General features: G+C 41.7%; 2 protein-coding genes and 1 long non-coding RNA gene across 9 annotated transcripts in view; 2 read left to right on the plus strand and 1 right to left on the minus strand.

Moving 5' to 3' along the window:
* LOC110077992 (retinol dehydrogenase 8) overlaps positions 1-6422 on the plus strand; it is a 31344-nt gene extending 24922 nt beyond the window's left edge. For both annotated transcript variants that reach the window (XM_078386621.1, XM_020791649.3), the window contains exon 7: positions 335-6422. In XM_078386621.1, the coding sequence (XP_078242747.1) occupies positions 335-565 (231 nt within the window). In that variant the 3' untranslated portion in view covers positions 566-6422. The remainder of the gene's footprint in view (positions 1-334) is intronic.
* LOC140704740 (uncharacterized) lies at positions 6308-14065 on the minus strand. Of its 2 annotated transcripts, none has more exons than XR_012084133.2 (2): positions 13446-14065; positions 6308-8720 (listed from the first exon to the last, which is right to left on the minus strand). It is a non-coding gene; the product is annotated as an uncharacterized LOC140704740 (long non-coding RNA). The 2 variants fall into 2 exon arrangements; XR_012084132.2 differs by having other exon boundaries at positions 12394-14065.
* A 498-nt stretch (positions 14066-14563) lies between these two features.
* Positions 14564-24496, plus strand: part of TRIP10 (thyroid hormone receptor interactor 10) — a 92180-nt gene continuing 82247 nt past the window's right edge. For 2 of the 5 annotated variants that reach the window (XM_078386617.1, XM_078386620.1), the window contains exon 1: positions 15092-15808. Coding sequence is in view for 3 of the 5 variants with exons in the window: in XM_072991555.2 (XP_072847656.1) it covers positions 14827-14850 (24 nt within the window). In the remaining 2 variants the exon portion in view is untranslated. Of the gene's footprint in view, positions 14851-15091; positions 15809-19907; positions 19939-24496 lie in introns of those variants that run through there. The other 3 variants (XM_072991555.2, XM_078386619.1, XM_078386616.1) reach the window with 3 other exon arrangements.

Consider the following 24496-nt stretch of genomic DNA (forward strand, 5'->3'; position numbering starts at 1 on the left):
GTCAGCAAGGATAGCTCCGTATTTCCCTCATTAGAAGAGTTACACTAGATAAAACTTTCTCATCTTGATTTTTTCCTTGTCATAATGTCCTGAAATCCTACTTCTAAAATTTGTGTTACAAATTCAAAATTAGGAATACCATGTCTCCTTCATAGTACACAGATCTGCCTTGTTGTCAGCAGTCAATGAAACAAAATAGTATAAGGCACAAATCGTTTTATTTGAGAAAAGTGATTAGACTGGTTATTGAAGTTTTAAATATCCAGTAATAAACAATATGAACAGGGTTTTCAGCATTCCTAACTTTCTGCTTTGCTTCTTTCTTTTCTGGCAGCATACTATGAAAGTGATCACCTCAGAGAAGCCTCCATTTCGATATCAAACCAATAGTCTCTACACTCCCATCACCACCCTCAAACATGCTGATCCTAGTGGGAATCTGCCTATCAATGCCTTCCATCAAATGATTTTTCAGCATGATAGGCTCTTCAAAGCTAGCCTCAGCCTCCTCAAGATGCTGCAATGGAGGAAACGGCGGGACATGGATTATAACAAGTCCCCCTGAGGAGAAGTGGCCGCCCCACCTCAGAGCCACTCGCTTCCTTGATATAGGAGAACTCAGGCTTTCTAGAGAATTTAGTATTGATTCCAACCCTAACTAGAGGGTTGTATATACACCTTAGATGTGGAGGCAACCTTACTGTGAGACTGCGTGGGCAAACTCTGCCTTGCACACTCAATTCTGGAAGCGTATGGACAAACAAGCCTAATCCATGGGCTATAATCCACCGGAAGATGATCCTCTCTTATCCTTTTAATTTCTTTCCATATGTTTTGTGGAAAAGATCTGTCCAATGGGTTTATATGTGTCAGGAAGTGAGATGCCATGTAGCTACTCTCTCTCTCTCTCTTTTTGGCTCAGGCACAAGAATATCTTAAGAGCTGCAAAACAATTGGCTTCACCTGAGAGGCCCAAGTCTACTAGTCAGTGGTGATAAGCAAACAATCAAATATTTCTGTGTTCTGCATGGGACTTACCTCATTATCCTGTTCTCTCTGAAACATTTAAGAATTCATTGCCAGAAGTGACCTGAGTTATTATCTAGTCTAACCTTAGGCAACCTGCACAATTTGGCTGGGTGATAATGTTTTGTTCATAATTTTTCATGAGCATTTTGAAAGTGGATTTAGGGGAGAGGAGATTAGCCCCACCCAGGGCCATGAATAACTTTCAAGGAAGGGTCTGTGGCCAGCTTCCATCACCTACTGCTTGATACCTGTAACTATAGATGCCGGAGTTTAGAATTGAGACCTTCTGTTTCCTGCTGTGGCACTTTTCTTGAATCCAAAATAGGGCCTTTGATATGTTGTCTGAAGTAATAATGCCCAGAATTTTACACAGAAAACATCCTCATTTTATATAATGTATAGGCTGACTTGCAGATCTGTCTATTCTTCCCCAGAATATAGCAGAAAGTCTATGACCTTAATTGGACAGCCTTACAGTGAGCTCCTGTCACTCATCCCTGCTCCTGCCAACCTAGCCGTTCGAAAGCATGTAAAATGTGAATAGATAAATAGGTACCATCACAGTGGGATGGTAACGACGTTCTGTGTCTAGCCCTGCTGGCCACATGATCACGGAAAGTGTCTATGGATCTACAGCTTGGAAATGGGAATGAGCACCAGGCCCTAGAGTCAGACACGACTGGACTAAATAGGAAGGGGTACCTTTACCTTTACCAACAGAATTCATACCTAAAACATCTTGTCAATTCTTGACTGTTTCAGATTACCTTTTAAGTGACCCTGAGAATTGAGAAGCACTCTCAAGAATTGTGCCTGCTGAAGCAGTTTGAAAGGCTAGAAGAGAAGCTGTGTGACTTAAAATTCAGGGGATGCCTTCCTGGAAATTGATAGAGGGACCAACAATGTGACTGGGGGGGGGGGTCATATCAAAAGGGACCATGGAGCAATAGCTCAGTGGCTTAGGTCTCTGGCTGCAGCGTCAGAGGTTGGGAGTTCAATTCCCAGTGTGCCTGTTTGAAAGGGACTGTACTCAATGATCCATAGAGTCCATTCTAGCTCTGCAGTTCTAAGTTTATTAAAAGCCAGAGAGGAGAACACTGGATAGGTAGCAGGGAATGGAAAAAGTGAGAAAGGAATACTCTTTTGGGGCCTGGTTGTTAGAAAATAACTCTGGAGAAACAGAAAATATATTTGAATAAATAAATTGAATATTTGAATAAATAAAGGAACATTCACTTGTGAGCAGCTGCATGAACCAGGTGGTGACTTGGGGAGCCATATCTTTAAAAGTATTGTCACTGAGAGAATTTTGAAAAATATTGCAAGGGGCTCCAAACTATCTTTCAGACTGTGCCAGATAGTTCTTTGGCCAAGAGGCATAGCTTAAAAACTGCTATGGCATGTGGAGAGTGAGAATGAAAAGATTTAAAAACTTTTGTCTCTGCTAGGTGAAATTGCAAAAAAAAACAAACTTTCAGCACTTTTTAATGAAATATGTATGGAAATTTTTTGTGCAGAAACCCCGTGTACAGTGGTGCCCCGCTTGACGACGATAATGCATTCCAGCAAAATCGCTGTACAGCGAAATCGTCGTCAAGCAAAAAACCCAACAAACCATTGGAATGCATTGAAAACTGGTCAATGTGTTCCAATGGGGGAAATACCTGATCATCTTGCGAAGATCCTCCATAGGGCAGCCATTTTCCGATGCCTGTAAAGCGGAAATAGGTCCGAAAAACAGCGGGGAGCCATTTTGTGAACCGCCGATCAACTGTTTTTAGATCGTCATTAAGCAGAAAAATCAGTTCCCGAAAAGCAAAAAAAACCCATTGAATCATCATTAAGCCATTTTCTGACCAAGCGGGGTAATCGTCAAGCAGGGCACCACTGTATTTTGTATAAAGTACAAGGGTTTCTATACAAAAAGAACTGCACAAAATAAGAGTTTTGCACAAAAAGTATTGTTTTTGCACAAAAAAATTTTTTTTTAAAATAATGCTAATGACAAAAATGCTAATATTCTCTCTCTAGTACAGGACTGGAAAATCTCATAGTGGTTTTTTTTTTTCATTTGCGTGTGTTGACATGCCAAGGCGCTATCAGGACATCCTTTTTTAAATCAAGAGCAAGAAAAGAAAATTACGGAGTTTTCATCACACCCTTAATCTATTTATTTTTCTATTTATTTTATCTATTAAGGATAAAATCTGGGAGACCATATATTCTGGTCTAAGCCCCTTGGACCAGGAATACAATAAAACTCTAATAAAGAAAATTACTTGCATTAGGTCTGGCTCTGCCTTTTTCTGCAATGCTTTTTTTAAAATTCCCTGAATGAAATAAGGATGTAACAACCACAGAAGAGTTGGTCAGTTTTGTTAAATTATTATTTTGGAAGGAAAATATATATGTGATGAGAGACTGGGAGAAGGAATTTATTAACAATTCAAAAGAAATTCCATTTGATAGTCATTGACTAATTTTGACAAGGAACTGCCTAATATTTTGATCCTGTGTATAATTACTAAGTTATATGCAATTCAGTGGGACTAGAGAGAGTGATGGAGAACAACACGCTATGCATGGCTATGGAGCTCTCCAGATGAGTTGCAAGCAGTCACTAAGTTGTACTTTTTGAGTAGCTTGGAGAATGGGGAGATACAAGTGTAATAAACATATGCTGAGAGATACAAGTGAAATTGCTTTCAGGTTTTACCAGATCCTCATCTTTTTCATTGTTTCTTTGTACTTATGTGCGTTATGATTACAAAACTAAAGATAGAACTGGCATAATCTTGCATCATGTACTGGCACATTTTTGCATATGTAGGACAAGGCTTATCACAGGTGACCCTTCTGGAGTATGAATATTTTCCACAGGAAAATTCAGAAATTTATTATTTATAGAGCACTAATAGTTTGTCCCCAAAATATGAAAAGGGGGAGAAAATTAAATAAAACAAATAACTAAGCAGTACATATATTAAACTAAAATGCTGCAGCAAATAATAATTGGATTAAATGTTTATTGATCACAATACTATTAGAAGTACAGTATGTATAGTCATGGGGAGATGTTAAAATCTTCACTCTTTAAAGCTAACTCAGGAAGAAAAAAAAATCAATACCAGAAAATAGGGGGGGGGGCTGTTGGAAAATTATATTAAGACAGCAGAGGATGGCTGCCCTGTAGACTAAAACTCCCTTAGACCAGCAGGCTGTCTCCATGTCAACAACTGCCTTGGGGTAGATCTAGGAATTCCAGAGTTATTGTCAGGAACCTGAATTGTTCTAATTTAACTCCAAAACTGCAGTATCTCAGTGTGCCCATTCAGCAGCTGAGATAATAGGTAAATCATATAAAGCTCAAGAAGGGGCACCAACGACCATCTGATCTAGCTGCACAGTGAAAATTTGCATTAGCTGTTAATGCAGTAGCTTTCAAGTGAAGGTGCCAGGGAATCAGAATCCAGAGTTTTTAAATGTTCTGCATAAATATTTTTAGAAATAAGATCAATTAAACCCTTGATTAACCAGCTGCTATTGATATTTCCATCCTCACCTTTCAAACATTATAGTTTTAGCTTTTGAAAAATTATCTTGTAGGTGTTCCTTGGCACAATATGAACTTAAGAGCTCTCAAAGATGTACACATCCCAAACTGTATATAAAAGTGTAATGTCATCAGCATACAATAAAATTGAAATAGCCTTCTCAGAAAAAAAAAACTGCCTAAAAATTTACAGACGATAATGGTATGGTGGACATACCTATTTCTTTAGTGGCTAACCACATCTTTTGGATAAGCTGGAAATTAGAATTGATTCAGAAAATCCTTCCGGCCAAGGAAGAAGTGTTGTTTTTTTCTATTGCAGATGGACAGCTGACCATTTCCCCCCCCCTCCTGAAACACTTAGTAGATAAAAAATGTGTCCACCATACCATTCTCTTCTGTAAATGTTCTCTCGGCCTTTGATTCTGTATGTATCCAGCGTCCGTCTTTGGCATAAATCAAGCTGTTCAGAAAATAAAGGAAGATCAGCTTCTATGAGACTCTTAACAAGAAACACAAAATAAAAGCAAAAGAAGAAGAAACTATACCATTAAAGAATAACTGCTATATTTATTTTAATATGAGCTTTCATGGAACAAGGTCACTTCTTCAGATGTAAGGATACAGACACATGACAAAGCAGTCATACATAGCTATTAAGAGAAAGAAGTGTGGTTGGTAGACTCCAGTTGCAAACTCTGTGAGTCACTGTGGCATCTTATACCTAGTAATGACTTAAGACCCATTTAGTATTCAGTTCTTTTCTTTTGAAGCTTTTTTCTGTAAACAGCGAGAGTAATTAGTGGCTAAAGGAACCTCAGGCTATAGAAAACAACAGCACAAACATGGTAATGAGTTAAGAATAATTGACTTTAACTTCAAAGTTTGTTCTTTTAAAATGGCAGTGGTTGGTTGGGAAGAAACCTGGGCTATAGGAAATGGCAGCAGGTAACAATATAATTGTACTATTTCATATTTGGTAATGGTTTAAGAACCCTTGGCTAATATTTAATATGTTGAGATAGGTATTAAACATGTATATATTTTATTTCAGGTTTTTCCCTCTGGATTCTTTTTTCTGTGATTTTCCTTTTCCAGAATAGGAAATTTCAAGTCCTGTGAAGAGTGTCCTTGTAGGCTGAAATAATTTGAAACAAGTTTCCGTGTACTGCCATTCCTGATGTCTGATTTGTGTCCATTAATTCTGTTGCATAAGGATTGTCCCATTTGTCCTATGTAAAGTGCAGAGGGGCCTTACTGGCAAAAAATGTCATAGATCACATTAGCAAAGGAACAAGTAAAAGTGTCCTTGATGGATCCTATGATTGTGTTGCTGGAGTCAAACTAGCATTTGGGTTTGTTATAACTCCTTTTTTTAAAGCATTAGCTGTTTTAAAACAATCAGTGTTTCAGTTCCAACATTTCCTTCAAATTGATTACATCTGCTTTTGCAGTGACAAAAAAATTGACTAAGGACAATTATAGATTTAAATTATTTATGGACAACTTTATAACAGGCAGAAAGGATCAACAGAATATAGATATAATTCTATACAGATGCTATCTGTGAATAACCATATACTCCTAGCAGGGAACACCACAATCAATAGGTCATCATATACTATACAAGTTTTTTGTACATGGAGATGAATTTCTGCTGGAAATTATAGGCGAGGTTGAAAATATTTTCTTCCATTTTATTTCAGAATGAAAACATGACAGTGATGCCGTGAAGTAGGAGCTTTAATGAAACAAAGCGTTATCTTGGTTATGTTGTCTGTGCTATCTCCTGTGATTCCATCTTAAGCTTTTTCTTCATTAAATTGAAATAACTATCAAACCTTCATTACAATCAATATACTGTAAAGAAGAAACCTTGAGTTATCCATGAGTCTGCATTCATGAAACATTAAGAGCCCTGGTTGATTGAATTGGCTATAATTATGACAGAATGGTTAACGAGTGTTAAAGGGTAACTGATCTCGCACACAGGAGGAATAAAACCTTACTCAGCATAGTTTTCATTCTGACTCACTGGTTTACCCACCCGCCACCCTGTCACCATGACAACGCACTATGATTCTGTGAGGAACCCTCCCCACATGAATTCCATAGTATATTTGCAGACAATCCTTTTTGCATTACAATTTGAAAGTAACATTTCCTTCAGATATTGGTTGGTTTTGAAGGTCACTTTTAAGAGGAAGTGAAATTTCCTGAGGTCAGTAGTCTAGAAAGCTGGGGGATGTTTGCTACCACTGGGGGTGGGGTGGGATGCTCAGATTGTTTTTGCTGACAGCAAAGTTTGTGACTCTGGCTGACAGAAAGCTTGTCTTAGGATATCACTGAAGGATGTTTTGGTGACCTCAGCCTTCTGCTACTTATCGGCTGCTTTCCACAGCCTAGATTTAAAGGAAGACTGCAATTCTATACCCACTCTCCTGAGTCCTACTAAACTCAATGGCACTTATTTCTGAGTAGCCATGTAGAGGATGACATTGTCACTAATGTCATAAAAAACGAGTGTCTGAGAAAGACTAACATAAATATGAACCACCGGTACAAACATTACTTTCTACCCTTACCTTCAGCTCAAAAAGTAGTCAAGGTATCTTGTAAAATAAAACAGCATACAACTTTGATAACACAGAAGAAAACGGTATGAATAAAAACAGAGAATCAAGCTGCCAATGCAGTAAAAGACCAAAAACTAGCAGCCCAAATTGTTAATCAAATTTAAACAAGCAAAACTGCCTTTCAGAAAAAACTATTTTTTTTAAACTGTGGATCCTAGTTCCAGTAGACACAGGCTCATAATCAAAACAGATCCAAAGCAATTTTAATAGATAATTGGAGCAATAGGAATGTTCATTGAGATTATGGACTATTTAAGGTAGGAGTGGATAACATCCCCCCAAGTGCCACGTGGCCCTTGCCAGTACAACCAATTACGTAAATACAGCTTGTGGGCCAGACATTTCCACCCTAATGCATAGCTTCAGTCCAATTTGGAGAGAAACCTCCTAGAAACTCAAAGGGTCATTATAATTCTAGCAAGCTTGGATGAGAGCATATGGAGTTTCTTTCAATTCAGGCTACATTTAGAGAATGTAGTCAACACTTTAGATTATGCCTGGGAACATGCCCCCAGTCAGGAAACTACAAGCTCTATTTAAAAGACAAGATTGGGCAGCGGACTCTGCAGCATTTCAGGCGGCTGCCACTTCCTCTGTCATAAGGCATCTGTGAGGTAGAGTTGCTTGCATATTTGGCTTGATAATGGACGTACCACCTCTGTCCCCGGAACTGGCTTGTATACTAGCTTGGATAAGACCAGTGGATGTTGTGATAAATGTTGAAGCGCAGGTTCTCATCATGTTAACCTGCACCTCTGCCTCTTATGGGGAAATGAACAATGAAGGTGGCTTTGTGGATACATATCAGTAAACCCAACTGTTCCAAGTTTTCATCTCCACCAGGGGCCTGTCTTTTCCCATACCTACTGAGTCTTCTTTGCCCATTAAAGACCATCCTGTTCCAAAATACAGTGGTGCCTCACTTAACAATTGCCCCACATTATGACGAAATCGCTGTACGATGCTCTTTTTGCGATCGCAAAACGATGGTCTAAATAGGGTTTTTTCTCTTTGCGATGATCGGTTCCCTGCTTCGGGAACCGATTCTTCGCAAAACAATGTTTTTTTAACAGCTGATTGACAGTTTCAAAATGGCTCCCTGCTGTGTTAAGGGACAGATTCCTCGCTATACAGGCAGTGAAAATGGCTGCCGTATGGAGGGTCTTCGCTGGACAGTGAGTTTTTACCCCGTTGGAACGCACTGAACGGGTTTCAATGCGTTTCAATGGGGTTTTAAATTTTGTTTTACAATGTTTTCGCTTAACAGCGATTTTCCTGGAACGGATTATCGTCGTTAAGCGAGGCACCACTGTAAGTATTTTATTTTATGTTATTTTATTTTTTTGCTTTACAAGGCAGATGGTTCACAACAATGTAGCCGCTCCTAGGATAGTCCACTGCCCCACAAGCCACCATGAGGGCTGCAGTTAAATCGAGGGAAAAGGGTGTGTGTGGTAGATTACCTCATCATCCCCGCTGATCAAAACATCAGATCCTCTGACCTACCAAGCAACAGAAAAAAAACAGAAGCATTCAAACATCTTACCGATACATGGTGCCTCGAGTTACGAACTTAATCCATCCCAGAAGATGTTCGCAAGTTGAAATATTCTTAAGTCAAATCAGCATTTCCCACTGAAATGCACTGAAACCCAATTAATCCGTTGCAGCTGTTTTTTGTTTGCATGTAGAGGCGGCTGTTGTAAATTGAAGCATTAGTTCCCATAGGAACTAATGCAAAACCGGTTAATCTGTCCTCTACCACTAGGGGGACAATTTTTAAAAAACCTAAGATGACTTAGGTTTAAAAAAAGGTCAGGAAAGAAGGGGAAGGGAAGGAGGGAACAATGGGGAAAAGAGGAAATAAAGAAGGTCATCACTGGGGCACACAGACCCCTCAGACAATGGTTTGTGCTTTTAAGCACAAAAAGAGAGAAGACAGAGAGAGAAAGAAGATAATGGGGGGGGGGGGCAGAGAGTTTGGAATCTAAAACACATTTTAAACCCACACATTTTACACCAACACATTTTAAACCAGAGGTCTAAAACTCAATTTACCTGCAGGCTGCAGGAGACAGAGTCTGGGTGATGCTGGGCCACATCAGGTTTTCCACAAGAAAAGCTTTGTTAAATAAATTCCAATCTTCTCAAATCTCTTTATTTTTATTTTTTAATACAAAATAAGATGAAAAAATAAATACACTAATTCAGAATAAATAAATAGGTTATTATTATTATCAGTAGTAGTAGTAATATAATAATAATTCTTTAGTGAGCGACTATATGTGGTTTCTTCAGTCTTCTATATCTGCTGTATTCAGACTCAAATGTCTGCACTAACAGTTCTTTAACCTTTAATCTTCTTCTGAACATGAATGGAACATTGAAGGACATGAACTGTTCTTCTGCACGTGGCTTCTCTTGCCCACTCCTTGATGCTAGAGACCTGGCAGCGCTTCCTCTTGCATAGCTGATCCACATTTGGCTTGAGAGAGGAAGCAGTTGAGACCCTCAGTATGGCTTGAAGATTATCATCAGTCAGTCTGGACCTGTACTTGGACTTATTGAAGTTCAAGGTGAAGAGCTTTTCACACAAGTAGGTGCTCCCAAAAAGGCACATGGTCCGCTTGAACATTCGGGAAAGATCAGGGAAGCTGGGGGGTCAATTCTCTCAAAAATTGCCCAAGCTTGTCTGCTTTTCCAACCCCCTCCCTGAACTTCGCTTTGAGTTCAGAGTGGCACTGCAGGTCAACGAGCTCCATTTGAAGCACAGGAGGGGCATGTTGCACATCAAAGGAGAAGGGGTCCACGAAAATTTAAAATGTGGCTCTGTGCATCTTGAAGTCTGCAAATCTGTGATCATATTCCTCCTGTAGCTTAAAAATGACATCAACATATTTCTCACCAATGAATGGTGTGCCTGCATCCACGAGTGCTTTGCATGCTGGGAAATGGCAAAGATTTGTCTGAGAGAGCCGGGCTTTCCATAACACAAGTTTTGTGGAGAATGCCTTCATGAAGGCTTTCACTTCTGCTCTCAACTCAAAAAATCTCTTCAATACGTTTCCCCTGCTGAGCCAACGTACCTCGGTGAAGTAGAGCACATCCCCATGTTCTGACTCCATTTCCTCTAAAAAAGCACGGAACCTTCGGTGCTTTAAGCCCCTGGATTTGATTTGGCTGATGCATTTCACAAATACAGACATCACATTGTCAAACTTCAGGCATTTGCTGCAAAGGGCCTGCTGATGGATAATGTAGTGCAGAGCAATGGCTTCCTCCATACCCTTCTCTTCCAGTTGTGTGTTTTTTTTTTTTGGTTTTTTTTTTGAACAAGTGCCACCAGTCCATTTTTCCTCCCTGCCATTGATGGCACTTCATCGGTTGTTATTCCAACAAACCTCTTCCATGGCAAACCAGCATTCTCAATTGCATCACACAGTTGGTGAAATAACTCCTGAGCGGTGGTCTGGCCATGCATTGGAATTACTGTGAGCAATTCCTCCATCACTTCAAAATTGTCATCAACACCATGGACATACACTGCGAGCTGGGCAGGGTCGATGATGTCTGTGGTCTCATCAAGAGTGACTGAGTATACACCGAAACATTTGGCTTTCTCACACAGTTGGTCATAAAGCGCATAAAGAAATGCACTCTGCCAGTGTTGGCAGAAAGGCTGATGTTGCTAAACTGAACTTTCTTTTCTGGACAGAGTATACTTGCAGCCTGTAATATGCACTTTTTGACAAGTTCATCTTCTGTGAATGGATTTCCTGCTTTAGCAATCATCTCACTAACGACATAGCTAACTTCTACTGCTGCATTATTCTCTTTGGTTGCTTTCTTGAAGAAATCTTGTTGCCTCAGTAGACAGGTTTAAAATTGGCAACCCAGTTGGCTCTCATCTCCTTGGTATTTTACATACTCCTCAGTGTGTCTAGTTGTGTAATGACATTTCAAATTGTATTTCTTTACACAACTTTCTCTGTGTAAATAAGATATGTCAGGGTGCCCCTGTGCTCAGCAAAGAAATATTGCATTTCCCACTTTTCCTGAAATTGTCTGTGCTCATCACCAACCTTTCTCTTCACTGCAGGCTTTGAAAAAGACATGTTTGGGGCTGTGTAATATATATAATTTCACTTGGTGTTACTGTCACATTGAAGTTTCAATCAAGCATTTAGCCAACGCATGGTGAATGTCTCAACCCATGGAGAACGTCATTTCCGCTTCTTTTTCTTGTAACCGCAGCATGGCAATTGGCAGATAAAAGCCTGGTAGCAGTCTGCTTTATTTTTATGCTTGATGTTCATGTCTTTCATGATGATATGAACACCATGGTATTTGTAGATTGTAGAAAGTACTGGGATAGCGAGTGCAAAAACGGCAACTGCTCACGGACTGTTATCCGCCGTGCTGTTATTGCAGGAAAAAGAAGCAGAAACGACACCGTGCTATTGTTAATGTCATTTGTTTTGACTACTTTTACATCATATAGAAATATATGTAATGTTCATTGTGTGAGACAATGCAAATAGCGCAATGCAAATAAAAAACAATGACCCACAAATAACAGTGTGACCCCATAACTGGTCCGGGTTACCGGGGACTGTTATTGCCGATGGGCAAGTGTCGCTCTCTGACTGCAGACTCCATTAGGCTGCATTGAGTTCCTTACTTTTCTTTTATCCTGCTGAGTACACATCACTTCAATTTAGCCAGAGAGAGAGAGAGAGAGAGAGACCTCATATTAACTCTCTAAGTGCCATTGACACGTGTGTGTGGCTAGACACGGAAGAAAACACTCTATGGGAGAGATATATGTATGTACACACACTCTATCTTCCTCTCTCTCTCTCTCTCTCCATGGCAATGCTGCTATAACTTTCATTCACTGAAAAATCTATCTCTGCTTGCATCAAGCCCGGCCGATGTCCCACTTCCGAGAGCCATATACCCCACCGTGATCGGTAAGTTCGTTCACCTCCACACACAACACCGTAAAATGCCATGCATACCAAACTTGCGGGCCGCAATAACATTAAACTCATATTAAGGTGGGGGCCACAAATTATCTTCCCACGGGCCACGAGTTTGAGACCTGTTTTAAACCAAACCAAGCAACTTTTAGATCTACCCACCAACACCTTTTAAAAACAAAAGAGAGGTCACTTAGGTTTCAGTGTCTTCTGGAAGACAACACAGTGACTTCTGGGTGCAGGACAGGCAGGTGAGTGGTGAGATGGTAATCACTGTGAGGTAGAGGTCCCTTCCTTTGGATCATCTTCTCCAGGGGTTCCCTGTTGCTGTCTCTTGGCTGCAGGCTCCATCCTGGTGAAAAATCTGTCCAATTTCATCTGCTTCATCCTGCGCTGCTTGAAGGCTTCTGCAGCATCATAGTCAGAACTTGCAGCCTCCCCATGTCTTACAACACTGTGGATGCCACTTCTCTTTTGGAAATTTTGAAACCACCCCCTGCTGGCTTTGAATTCTTCTTGCGCTGTACTTCTGGAGGGTTTTCTTTCCATTAAATCACTGTGCAGCTTCTTTGCAAATCATGGCTTCACTGATGCTTTCCCCTTCCAGCTGTTTCTCGTTGATCCACACCAGTAAAAGTTTTTCCACCTCTTCCATCAGGGGTGGCCTGTGCTTTTAGGATTGTGACTCCTTTTGCCACATTGATGTCTTTCAAGACATCTTTCTTCTTTAATATGGTGCCGATGGTTGACTTTGCCATCTTATATTCAGCAGCCAGTTCAGTCACATGCATGCCATCTTCATGGTTTTTTATGATGTCCTTTTTCATTTTAATGGAGATGATCTTCTTCCCTTTGCTCTGCTCTTTCTTTGGAGCCATGAGTACTGTTCAGCACACCGCAGTACACAAATCCTAGGAGCCACAGAATCTAGTAACCATTATTCCAGCAAACAGACTCCCTCAGCATAGGAGAGAGAGAGAGAGAGAGAGAGAGAGAGAGAGAGAGAGAGAGAGAGAGAGAGAGAGAGAGAGAGAGAGAGAGAGAGGACAAAGGGTGGTGGTGGAAGAGACTTGAGTCTAAACTCCATTTTAGAGCACACCAGCCAGCACAGACCCTTGGAAAAAAATTCTGATTTTAAAACCAAAAGACTAAAATCCATTTTAGAGCACGCCAACCAGCACAAACCCTTGCAGAAAGGATCTCCAAGACCCATCAGAGCACAGAAACATAAACCTCCCCACTTACCCCAATTCCAAAAATTTAAAAAAGCCCAAAAATACAGTGCGTACAGTACAGTGCCAGGCAGTCTGAAGTCTCTGTTCGTATCCACACTCTCTAACCGCTGGGGCCAGAGAGGTAGCAGAAAAGCAGCCTCTTCGCTGGCCAACGGTTAACTGAAAGTTCAAATTTCCCGCTTTCACTGGTTTTTTTCTGTTCGCAAGTCGGAATGGGGTGTTCGTAAGTGGATACAATCAATAAAGCCGAGGGCTGAGAATGCACCACAGTATGAGTGGGTACTACGAGTGATCACAGACCTCGTGGCGCAGGGAGGTCTGTTTTCTAATTTTTAAAAAATGGACTCCCGTTCTTTTATCCCATAAGGTGGAATTGTGAATCCTGTGGGCAACACACGCGGAGCAGGGAGGGCTTCATGGCAACGCCACAGTTTAAACGAAGGAGAGGCAGCGTGCAGACGGGAGCCGTACAGCCATGCGGGAAGCCTGCAGGCAAGCACGGCATCTGCTCCAGCAACCATTCAGGGCCTGGCGCCCCACCTCACCCTCTTGTCCTCTTGCGCCGCTCTCACGACAGGGTGAGGCCCTCGACGCAGCTTAAGAGGAGAGGCCGGCCTCAACTGGGGGGGTTCCATCTTCCCCGGGGAAGCTGGCCTAAGAACAGGAGCGGACTCGGCTGTGGAAAGCCCTTTCGTGCTCTACTTCACGGGGGAGTCGAGGAAGGGAACTCCCCCCGCTCCCCGAGGCGGCTTGTGAGCGAGGCGCCCCAAAGCTTTTACGCACAGCGAGGAAGCGGCTGTGGCCTTTCCTGCCTTCAGAGATCACAGCCAAATTCTCCGTGCTTTTAAAAATTATTATTATTCGAAATAAGCGCCCCGAAGGGAACGACTCCTAAGAGTAAACAGCGCCTCGAACGTGAGGAAATCTGGAAAAGTTAGGAAGTTCCGCCCGGGCACGAGGGCGGCGTTTGCTTCCTGAGGGACGGACGGCACCCTCGGCCCTGGCCTGGCCCCTCCGGCCCGTGGGTGGGCGCGGGAGAAAACGGGGGTGGGGGCGTTGCGGGCGCAGAGGCGGCCTCTCCAACAGTTGCATCGGTAAACTCTTGGGGAAGGGAGGGAGAGCCAAGACAGCAACGGCCGCCCCCGACACAAACACACACACACACACCCGCCCGGAGGTAAGGCATGGACCCACCCGGCTCCTGCCGCCTGCGCCTTTAAGGATTGCACCCGGAGGCGGAGCGGGGAGTGTCCCGGGCAGGCGCTGGAGGTGGTGCGGCCGGACGAGTGGGACTGACTCTTCGGGACGGTCACGGCGGCGGCGGCGGCTCGGCTTGCGCGTGGGCCTTGCGGGAGGAAGCGAGAGCGCACGGCGAAGGCGCGGCCAGCAGCATGGACTGGGGCACGGAGCTGTGGGTAAGCGAGCGCGGGCGCGTTTTTCCCGGGACTCGGCGCGCCTCAGATTGCTCGCCCGCACTTTCCTCGCCCCTTCTTGCTTCTTCCCCCACCCATCCCCGCGCCCCGGCCTTTGGCCACATTTCTTCCACGTCTGGCCACTTTGCCTCCGTCCCACCACCCACGGCGAGGCGGCTTCCTTCGGCAGTGCCCAGACTTGCAAAGCGCCCCTGGGTCCTCCAGCCGCTTCCTCGGGCACCAATAGGTTTTCCTCCCGGCGCTTGGTAACTCCCTCTCCCGATTCCCTTCGTCGCCACTTTCGTCCGTATCTCGCTCGCATTTTCGCCATGGCTGCTGATAGGGGGTCTCTCTCTCCCCTCGTCGCAGGCTCTCTTTTCCATCCTTGTTTTACATCCACGCTCCTGTTTTTCTCTCCCTCTTTTGCCTCTTATGTACCAATGAGAGGTGGGGTTTTTTTTGGGGGGGGAGGCGTGGGGGCGGAGAGCTCATGCCTTGCTTTCCTCTTCAGCAGTGAATCTAAATCTCCCGTGGTCGGTGAGGAATTATATGCTTCGTGGAAGGCGATATCATGTATGGATGCCGGCGAACTTTTCCATGGCCCCTTAAATTAGACCACTAGGAAGAAAGAGGAGGCGCTCTCGCACTCTTGATCTTCAGCATTTAAAGCTGTAGATGTGCCCATAGCAAATCTTTCCCAACAGCTCCCTTCCGCACTTCTCTTCTTGGCGGGATCTTTTTTGAAACAGAAGATATGGCAATGGGCAAAATAGTTCAAGAACTTTTTGGGTCATTTTATAATGAGTGGAGAAATAAATCTGCCTGTGTTGTCGATGGTAGCTTGTGCCCTCCCCCCGTCTTGCCTAGCCTGAGGCATTTTGGCATTGCTGCTTTACCAAGCTCTCTCTGCCTTCTGCAGGACTCAGATGGACAGCTGCATTGTGACTTGAGGACTTAATGAGTTAGTTGCATGTCTGTTTTCTCTGTAATGTATGAGATGATGCCTGATGCTTGCATTCTGTTGATGCCAATACACTGTTAGTAAATAAGAATAGAGATGAGCCTGAGCTTATGAAAAATTTAGAACAAAGTTCTCAGCAAAACTGCATGAGCAAATTTAGCACTCAAGGGATAAAAGGATAGGCAACCACTTAAAGAACAGAAGCCAGAGAATAGAAATATATTGTAATTTCTTTCAGTGGAGGGATGTAAAGTGGAGAGTCCTTCAGAAATATCTACCAGGGTTGGTGCTTTTAAACTTGTCATCAGGACTTCAAATGGCTAACTTTGCTGTTAGTAGCAATTTAGTTAGAATAATTAAAGTAAAAAAAGGGGATTGAGAAGAGCTCCAATTAGGAAGGATCTCTACAAACTCGAGTTCAGTGTAAATTCTTGTTAAGTCATGCATGTAGGGGCAAAAAATCCTAACTTCATGCATATGCTAGTGAGTTGGCATTAAATGACTCAAGAAGGAGATGTTGCGGGCTGTGGTGGATACCTTGATGAAAATGTTGACTTGTTGCTGTGAAAATGGCACATTTGATGTTAGGAATCATTGCAGAAGAAAAATTGCTGATATTTTGGAGCTTTTATATGAATCAGTGGTGTAATCACTTGCAAGAGTTGTTTGTTTCTCTTATGAGTATACCTCAGAAATACTATTGTAGTTTCTAGAAAAGGTTTCTGATAGGGCAACCAGAATGATCAAGGAGTAAGAAATGCATGTCTGGTATTAAAGGGCTCTTTACTGGGGTTTTTTTGGGGGGAGGAGGCTGAGAGGAGATGTGATGGAGGTATGTAAAGGGAGGAGGGGTTTTGATGAAAGTGGATAGGGACAAGTTATTCTTTCTAACACTTATAAAATCTAGGTTCATCCAGTCTAGATAAATGGCAAAAGATGCAAGACAAATAAAAGTGAGTACTTTTAAAACATTGTAAACTATGAAAGTCACCATCATATGATGTAGTGTTGGCTCACAAACATGTGTGGCTTTGGAAAGAGATTGGACAGATTCATGGATAATGGGGCTGTTAATGGCTACTGATCACGAGGGCTGTGTATTGCTTGCAGCGTCAGTGTGTCTCCATGCTACTTCCTGGGATACATGAGGAGGGAGTTGTTGTTATGCGTGTCCTACTAAGGGGTTCCCAGAGCCACTGGGTGAACACTGTAGAACCAGAAAGTGGACTTGGCATCTCTCTATTCTGATCTACCATGGTTCTTCTTGTATACCTCCAAAAACCCTTTAGAAACGCTTTTCTTAAAAATCCTTATCCTTTAATATCTGCTGTGTTTGAAAACAGAGTGGCTGAAGAGTGGGGAGGGGGGAACAATTTATGAATGAATTGAAAAATTCTTCTAGTCTGTATTAAAGAATGTACAATGCGTGGTTGTTCTGTTTATTCAGGATTGTATTTTGATGCTTCAAATTTATTTTAAAATAGGAGCAGGCTGACTTTTCTCTTACACAGTATATTCTGTTTAACATTTAGTTATTTAGAAATAAGACATTTACATCTGAACTTTTCAAAGCAATGTCCATCAATAAAATAGTAAGTGTAAACATTAAATGAAGATACGTTTACGCCATCAATAGTATAGATAGTAAATCTGAATGAAGAGGCTTGCAGAAATTAAAAATGTGCTCCTTTTCTTGTTGAACTGCTGAAATGGTTGTGCTAACTAGAAGCCCTGTTGTATGACAGTATGCTTTTAAATTTAAAAAGGAAGAAAGCACACTCAAAATCTGTGGTTGAGACATACTAATCTGTGCGAAGTGCGCCTGCTCCTGCAGTCTCTCTGTGACCAACATCCACAGAGTTCAGAGTTCTCGACAAGAATTCCCACAAGTACTTAGGTGGCATCATGAAAATTAACCATTAGACCGATACTGGACCCAGATCTCCTTTCTGACGGCTCCAAATATGTTCTGGCTGATGAAAACTTTGTCAGAAGATAATTTAGCATTCTGTAATGAACCCCAAAAGATTATTCAGGTTCTGTATATAACTGATCTTATCTATATGCTTTATTTGTTCTGGGCAAGCTGTCTATAGAAGTCATTCAGTTTTGGATGGAATGTGTACTCCAATGGATGAAGAAAACCAAGTAAAGGTTTCTGCAACTCAGGAAAGAAAGTTCTTTACCTTTCTGTAAACTAGCAGCAATTGCAATACAGTATACTATACTTGAGCCTGGTTTTGGACAGAACAGAAATATACAACCATTGGTTAAATAGAATAAGAAATAGATTTTCTCATTAAGCACAATGGGTGGTAAATTTCTAACAAAAAATTAAGGAGTTTTCAAATAAAAGGATTTGAATTAGTTTGAATTTCTAGATTGTATTATTCCCAAGAGGCTCAGTCAGAGCAGGTGAGATCTTTGCATCTGATTCAGATAATCCTTGTTCAGCCTCTAAAATTTGAATTTCACACTGTAGTTGAAATATTTTTTCCACTTGGACACAGATAGAAAAAGAGGTGAGAGACCCTTCTCAGGTTTCTTTTTTATTATTATTAATTTAAGAGTTGAAAACATGCAAGACAATTTGAGAGCACATCTGTCCTATATGATAAACTTATGCTTCTTATTCGTTTCCACAAAATTCTCTGTTTCTCCTCCTAGTTGTTCAGAAAATGTTGCTGCTCTTGTTGCAGGGTTAATTGGTAGCTGGGTAGTTAGTTGCTTAAATGCTTTCCATCCTCACTGATTATGTAAATTTACCTAAAGTCCTTCTGGGTTCCCATAAGGATCAGTTGTTCCTCTTGTATCAGGTTCAGTTTTTGCTTTACATCATGCACTTAGAAGACATAGGATCCTAAAGGTGTCTTTCTCACCCCTTACGCAAAGCTGATACGTCTAATCTAATTAGATAGAGATTAGCTCTCCTTAGTTTGCTAGAGTAGAGCAGGCTATTTCTGGTGCTTACCCTTCCATGAGCAAAATGTATCCGAAAGAGAAAAATCATTTTGAAATGCTCCAGATATTCAGACAATAATTATCTCAGTGACAGTAACGAATAATAGTTGCTGACTCTGTTATCTGCAGCATGGAACACGAGCTTGTTTCCTGTACTGTACTGCAGTGGTTCTTAACCTTTTTGAAAGAAACGCCCCCCTTGAGCCATTGATGAAGTATCATCGCCCCCTCCCCGCGGTGATGATATCTTACTTATTTTTTATTTGTTCATTTGTTTATTTTTTGTTTATTTTTTTAAGATACTTAAATCCAACGACCCCTGAAAACAAAATTAAATTCCAAGAAAATGAAATGCCCCCCAAAAAGTAACATTTAATGATTTAGTTGCAAGTGAATTTTAAGACGCAAAAAGAAATATAAAAAGGGCATAAAAACAAATGCAGGAACTAAAAATTTCAAGACAAAAAGTCTGAAACTAAATTAAAATTGGAGGAAAATATATATTCATGCACACTGTAAAAAGGCTCACAGGTTTGGCTTGCTCCAGCGCCCCCCTGCCACCCCCTTCTGCTCCAGCGCCCCCACACCGCCCCTTTTCGTTCTATCGCCCCCCTGAAAAATGAAATCGCCCCCTGGGGGGCATTATCGCCCACGTTAAGAACCACTGCTGTACTGTATTCTGCTGTGTTCTCTAAGGCAGTGGTCCCCAACCTTAGGCCTCCAGATGTTCTTGGACTTCAATTTCCAGAAATCCTGGCCAGCAGAGGTGGTGGTGAAGGCTTCTGGGAGTTGTAGTCCAAGAACATCTAGAGGCCCAAGGTTGGGGACCACTGCTCTAAGGTATACTGAGGGGAGCATAGAAACCAAAAGTTGTGGGTTAATGCCGTCTATGATTGCTCACTTTTATAGCAAATGGAATTTTTGCATGGGTGCCTGAATGTGCTCCTGAAATTAGTAGATTCCATTACAGGTTGATTTAATTCTTATTTACTGAATTATCTGCACTGGTAGAACTTTGTGAAAAATAAATTTGAACTATAGGACATAGCATGCAAACACTGGGAGTAGATTATGTTATCATTCAAAAAAAAAGTTTGTTGTGCTGATGTGTTGCAATCAACTCTGGCTTTCAGGGGCATCTATATTACCTGTCCATGCAGCAGAATCAGGTCTGTGTGTTAACCGTTGTGTGCATATGTTCATCACACATACAAAAGGATAGCCATGTGGGCACAAAACAAATCACAAAACCCATATTGGTATGGTACTGTTTAACTCACCAAAAAAGACACACACACAAAAAGTGGTAGCCTGTGAAATCACAGAACTAAGCAGGAGTGGGAAGAGGAGTAAACTTGACCTTAATTCCCTGTAGCTTTCATAATATCTTGAGATACAATGGAGAAGGAAGCCTCTGCAAGCAATCAGTTGGAGCTCATAAAGTGATGCAGTGGTGTTTGGTTCACATAGGGTAGCCCATAGACTTCCCAACGGCTAGGAAATTAGAAACTTTTGGGCTTCCATCATAGACATTAGCGGTCCCCACAGTACAAATGGAATCACCACACTCGACAATCACACGAAAGTGTTATCTGTAAAGTCTGAATAGCTTGTGGTTAGTTCATGCAGTCAGCTTTGCCACAGTGTGGTAGGCTGTGTGTTTTGATTTTTTTCTTTCTCTCTCTCTCTCTCTGAGATGAAGACGCAAAACAATTGCTTTCCAAAGTTATTCTCTGTACATACTTCTTTACTGAACCTAATGTCTATGTCTTGTACCTTGCAGAGTGAGTCAGTAAGAGAAGATTTAACTTTAAGAGCTAAGAAAAGCTGTAGGCTACAGAATTGGAAACACCATGTTTCCCTTGTATTTTCAGGACTCCCAGTGCTGATCTGAAGGATTAGGAGGTAATTTGCAGGTGAAAAACTAGGTACAGGAAGGGGTATTTAATCCTCTTTCCCCAACACATACATCACAGATTCATTCCTGAAAAATGACTCAACTTGCATACACAGACATACCCCACCGTTACCAGTTCTGCTCTAGGATGGATGAAAAGCTTGGCTGAGGCCAGGGAAACTTGCAAAGGATAATTAGAAAGTACAGTATTGCAGTCACTCCTGGGAAACCCCCCCACACACACACACACACACTCTTACATCAGCAGTCTTAATAACATTGGATAATATAACTTGTAGATTTGCACTGTGTTTTAGGATGCTTGGGGATTTTTTTTTTTGAAGTAGTGGTTTAAGTGATGTGTACTGAGTTGCTCTTCTGCAGATTTATTTAATATATGAGTGGTCCGGTGGGCCAGATAGGCGGGGTATAAATTAAATTTAAATAAATAAATAAATAAATAAATAAATAAATATGGTCTATTGTTCAAGCCTTTCTAAATGATGCCTGGATGTGATCTCTAAAGTGTTTTTAACCTTTAGATAAAGATTTACATGTCTTTGGTTGTGAATCTCTCGGTGCCTGGAGTTTTATTTTGGTGAATTAGGTAGGATCAGATACAGTATTTAAGTGTTTATGATCTGGCCATTGCTGGTTGCATTAGTTAGTCCCTTCTACTGATTTGAAGAAATATTTCCCATTTTGAGAATATATTTCCCGTTTCATCGCTGTAGCTGAGACCTCTTCTATCTCTCTACCATGTACAGTAGTGCCTCGCTTGACGACATTAATCCGTTCCTGCGAAATCGCTGTAGAGCAAAATCATTGTCAAGCGAAAGTAAAAAGCCCATTAGAATGCATTAGAAACCGGTTAATGCGTTCTAATGGGCGAAATACAGCTAAGATCCTCCATAGGACAGCCATTTTCTGCTCCCTGTAGAGCGAAGAATCCGTCCCTAACATGGCGGGGAGCGATCTTGCACAGCGGGCGGCCATTTTGGAAACCCTATGATCAGCTGTTTTGATTGTTGTTAAGCGAAAAATCAGTTCCCGAAGCAGGGAACCGATCATCATAAAGCGGATTTTCCCGATAGACACATCATTTTGCGATAAGGTGATACAGTTTGTATTGCAGTCTGTTATAAAGTGTATAATGCTATACAGTGGTGTCTCGCTAGATGATTGCCTGACAAAATGAGGAATTCACTAGACGATGACTTTTTTGAGCAATGTTGCACTTCGCAAAACGATTGTTCCTATGGGCAAATTTTCGCTGGATGATGATTGGGTCCTTGCCTCGCAAGATAGTTTTTGACAGCGATTTCCATGGAACGAATTAAAATCGTCTTGCTAGGCACCACTGTATAATGTACTTGAGGAAGCGTTCAATTCAAGATTTGCTTTCAAGCAAGCCTGGAGTAGGGGTTAGAGGGACGTGTGTTAGGTGTTGATTCCTTTTTGGCAAAACTGTAACAATATTGGAATGTGTGGCTGTCCAACTGTCTTCTCACTGCTTATTTTAATAGAACACGGGCTGAAAGTGTACTAGCGTAGACCAATTGAATTTGATGAGTCATCTGTATAAGTTCCATTGATTCAAATGGTCCTACTCTAGACTTACTATGCTGAGCAACAGGATTTCACCCAATTTAATTCCTCATGCAAATTCTTCCTATTAGTGCCTGCAATTGACATATTTGTTAAGCAGCTGTGCTTGTAAACTTCTACCAAGGAGTTGGGAGAATTTGTCCTTTCTTTTAAATCAAAGATAACAAACAAAAATCTCCTACATGCCATCACAGGCCACTTGAGCCTCTTGCATTTCCTTCAGTACTCTGTCATTTCTCATAAAATCAGCTGACTTCCTTATGGTAGTTGCTATTCATCTTTGTTTGTGTTGACTTGGATTCAGTTTTTTCTTTCTCTTTTTAAGTTCCAATCCTGTTTCCTGATACACTAGTTGGATGGACCCTGCTGCCTCGTGAAGAAACGAGACCTTACCAAATGCCACTGAAGCCTTGTTTGTCTTGAAGGAGCCTGGCTTCATGTAAACAAACAACAACACTTTGTTCCATTTGCCAGCGTATCTAGGCACAACACATTAGTGTGACTGTTGCTGCCCTCTGAGAAGAAAGGGCTGCTGTTTCTGATAGGGACACTTCTGGCCAGTGGACACATTTTACTGGCAGGCTTCTTTGTTTCTCTCTCCTTTGTTTTGGTTGAGCGTGATACAGGATGAGAAGGGAGTTGCGTTTTCTCCCATAGGGTAGTAATTGGTTCAGAGGATGGAGTTACAAATCACTGTTCCTTAGTGAGTGTCTGTGGGAGGCAGCTTCTGCAGTAGCCAAGGAAGGGAATTGAAGAGATGATAAGTGCCCGTGAGGCATTATGTATCATAGGTGTTATCCAAATGCCATTGCTTTCTTCTGGGTTCTCTGAATGTGCTAACATGTTTAGGTACTGTATATACTTTATAGTGCAACATTTTGTAAGTACATATCAGGCACATTTATAAATGTGGGAATTTTTGGGGATATATTATTCATGGCACTGGGATTTGCTGCAGCTTCCTTTTGGAAGGGGAAAGCTGAGTCAGCCCTCTGTATATGTGTGAAATGGTCTTCTGTGACTCTTGACTCAACCTGATGAGGTATCAGCTCTTAAGGAAATACAAAATGCACACCCTTCATTTTACATTCTGTCCCCATGCTGCAGTTGGGTGGCTCAGTGTTTGGTTAATCTTTTAGTCTCATTTTGTTCTGGCTCTTCTAAATATAATTGTAGAAGAGTTGGTTATAAATAAACCATTACTTGTGGCTGCATGTCTTGGTTGAGGAGAACCCGTTCACCTGACATTGCTGCTCTTCCCCCAACAGCACCACCCCATGTGTAGAGACGTGTGTGTGTGTGTGTGTGTGTGTGTGTGTGTGTGTGTGTGTGTGTGTGTGTGTGTGTGTGTGTGTGTGTGTGTGTGTGTGTGTGTGTGTGTGTGTGTGTGTGTGTGTGTGTGTGTGTGTGTGTGTGTGTACACGCACGCGCGTGCGCTTACCAGGCAAAGTTGGCCTAGTCTGTTGGAGCAAAGCCTTTAGTTGCTATGGAGACTGACTTGCATTTGTTGCATGGAGGGAGACAGAGGAGGAAAGGGTGATGTGTGTTTTGACTGTGAAGTGGAGGAAATTAGATTCTCTTGGGTTGTGGAGCTAAAGGGTGCCAGAGACTGAGTAATTTAGAATAGAGTGGGAGAGGTAAGACTCTTGACAGGGAAGCCAGTTGCTTGCTTAATTGTTGTAAATTCCAGTCACTTCCAAAATGCTTTCTTGTATTTTGAGGAGTCTGGCATTCAATACTGGAATGGCTAAATTGAAGCCCTGGAGCCAGCTCAAAACATCTTGGTGCCTGAGACTGAAAATCCAAACAACATCCTCAGCTCTCATTAATTAAAGGGGGGGGGGTTACACCACAGTACAGAATCAGTTATTTAAGGCTATTTTTTGCATGGTGTAATTTTATGTATTGTTACATTTATATTTTGCCTTTCTCACAGTGAGCTCAATGCCTTGTGCCTGGCTCTCTTTTTTCTTAAATTGTCCTTGCAACAATTCTGTGAGTTAAGTCAGGCTGAGAATGTGAATTTCATGGTCTAGTGAAGATTTGAACCCAGGTCTCCCAAATTCTGTCTGGACACTGTAAACACTGGCACTTTACAATTGTATGTCTTGAAATATTTAATCTGCTTCAAGTGTGACATAATAAGAAAGATATACTAGGTGTAATTTTTTTTCGTGCGCTATCAAATCAATTCTGGCTCATAGTGACCCTTTTCAGGGTGT

This window comes from Pogona vitticeps, chromosome 2, assembly GCF_051106095.1.
Source record: "Pogona vitticeps strain Pit_001003342236 chromosome 2, PviZW2.1, whole genome shotgun sequence".
NCBI lineage: Eukaryota > Metazoa > Chordata > Lepidosauria > Squamata > Agamidae > Pogona > Pogona vitticeps.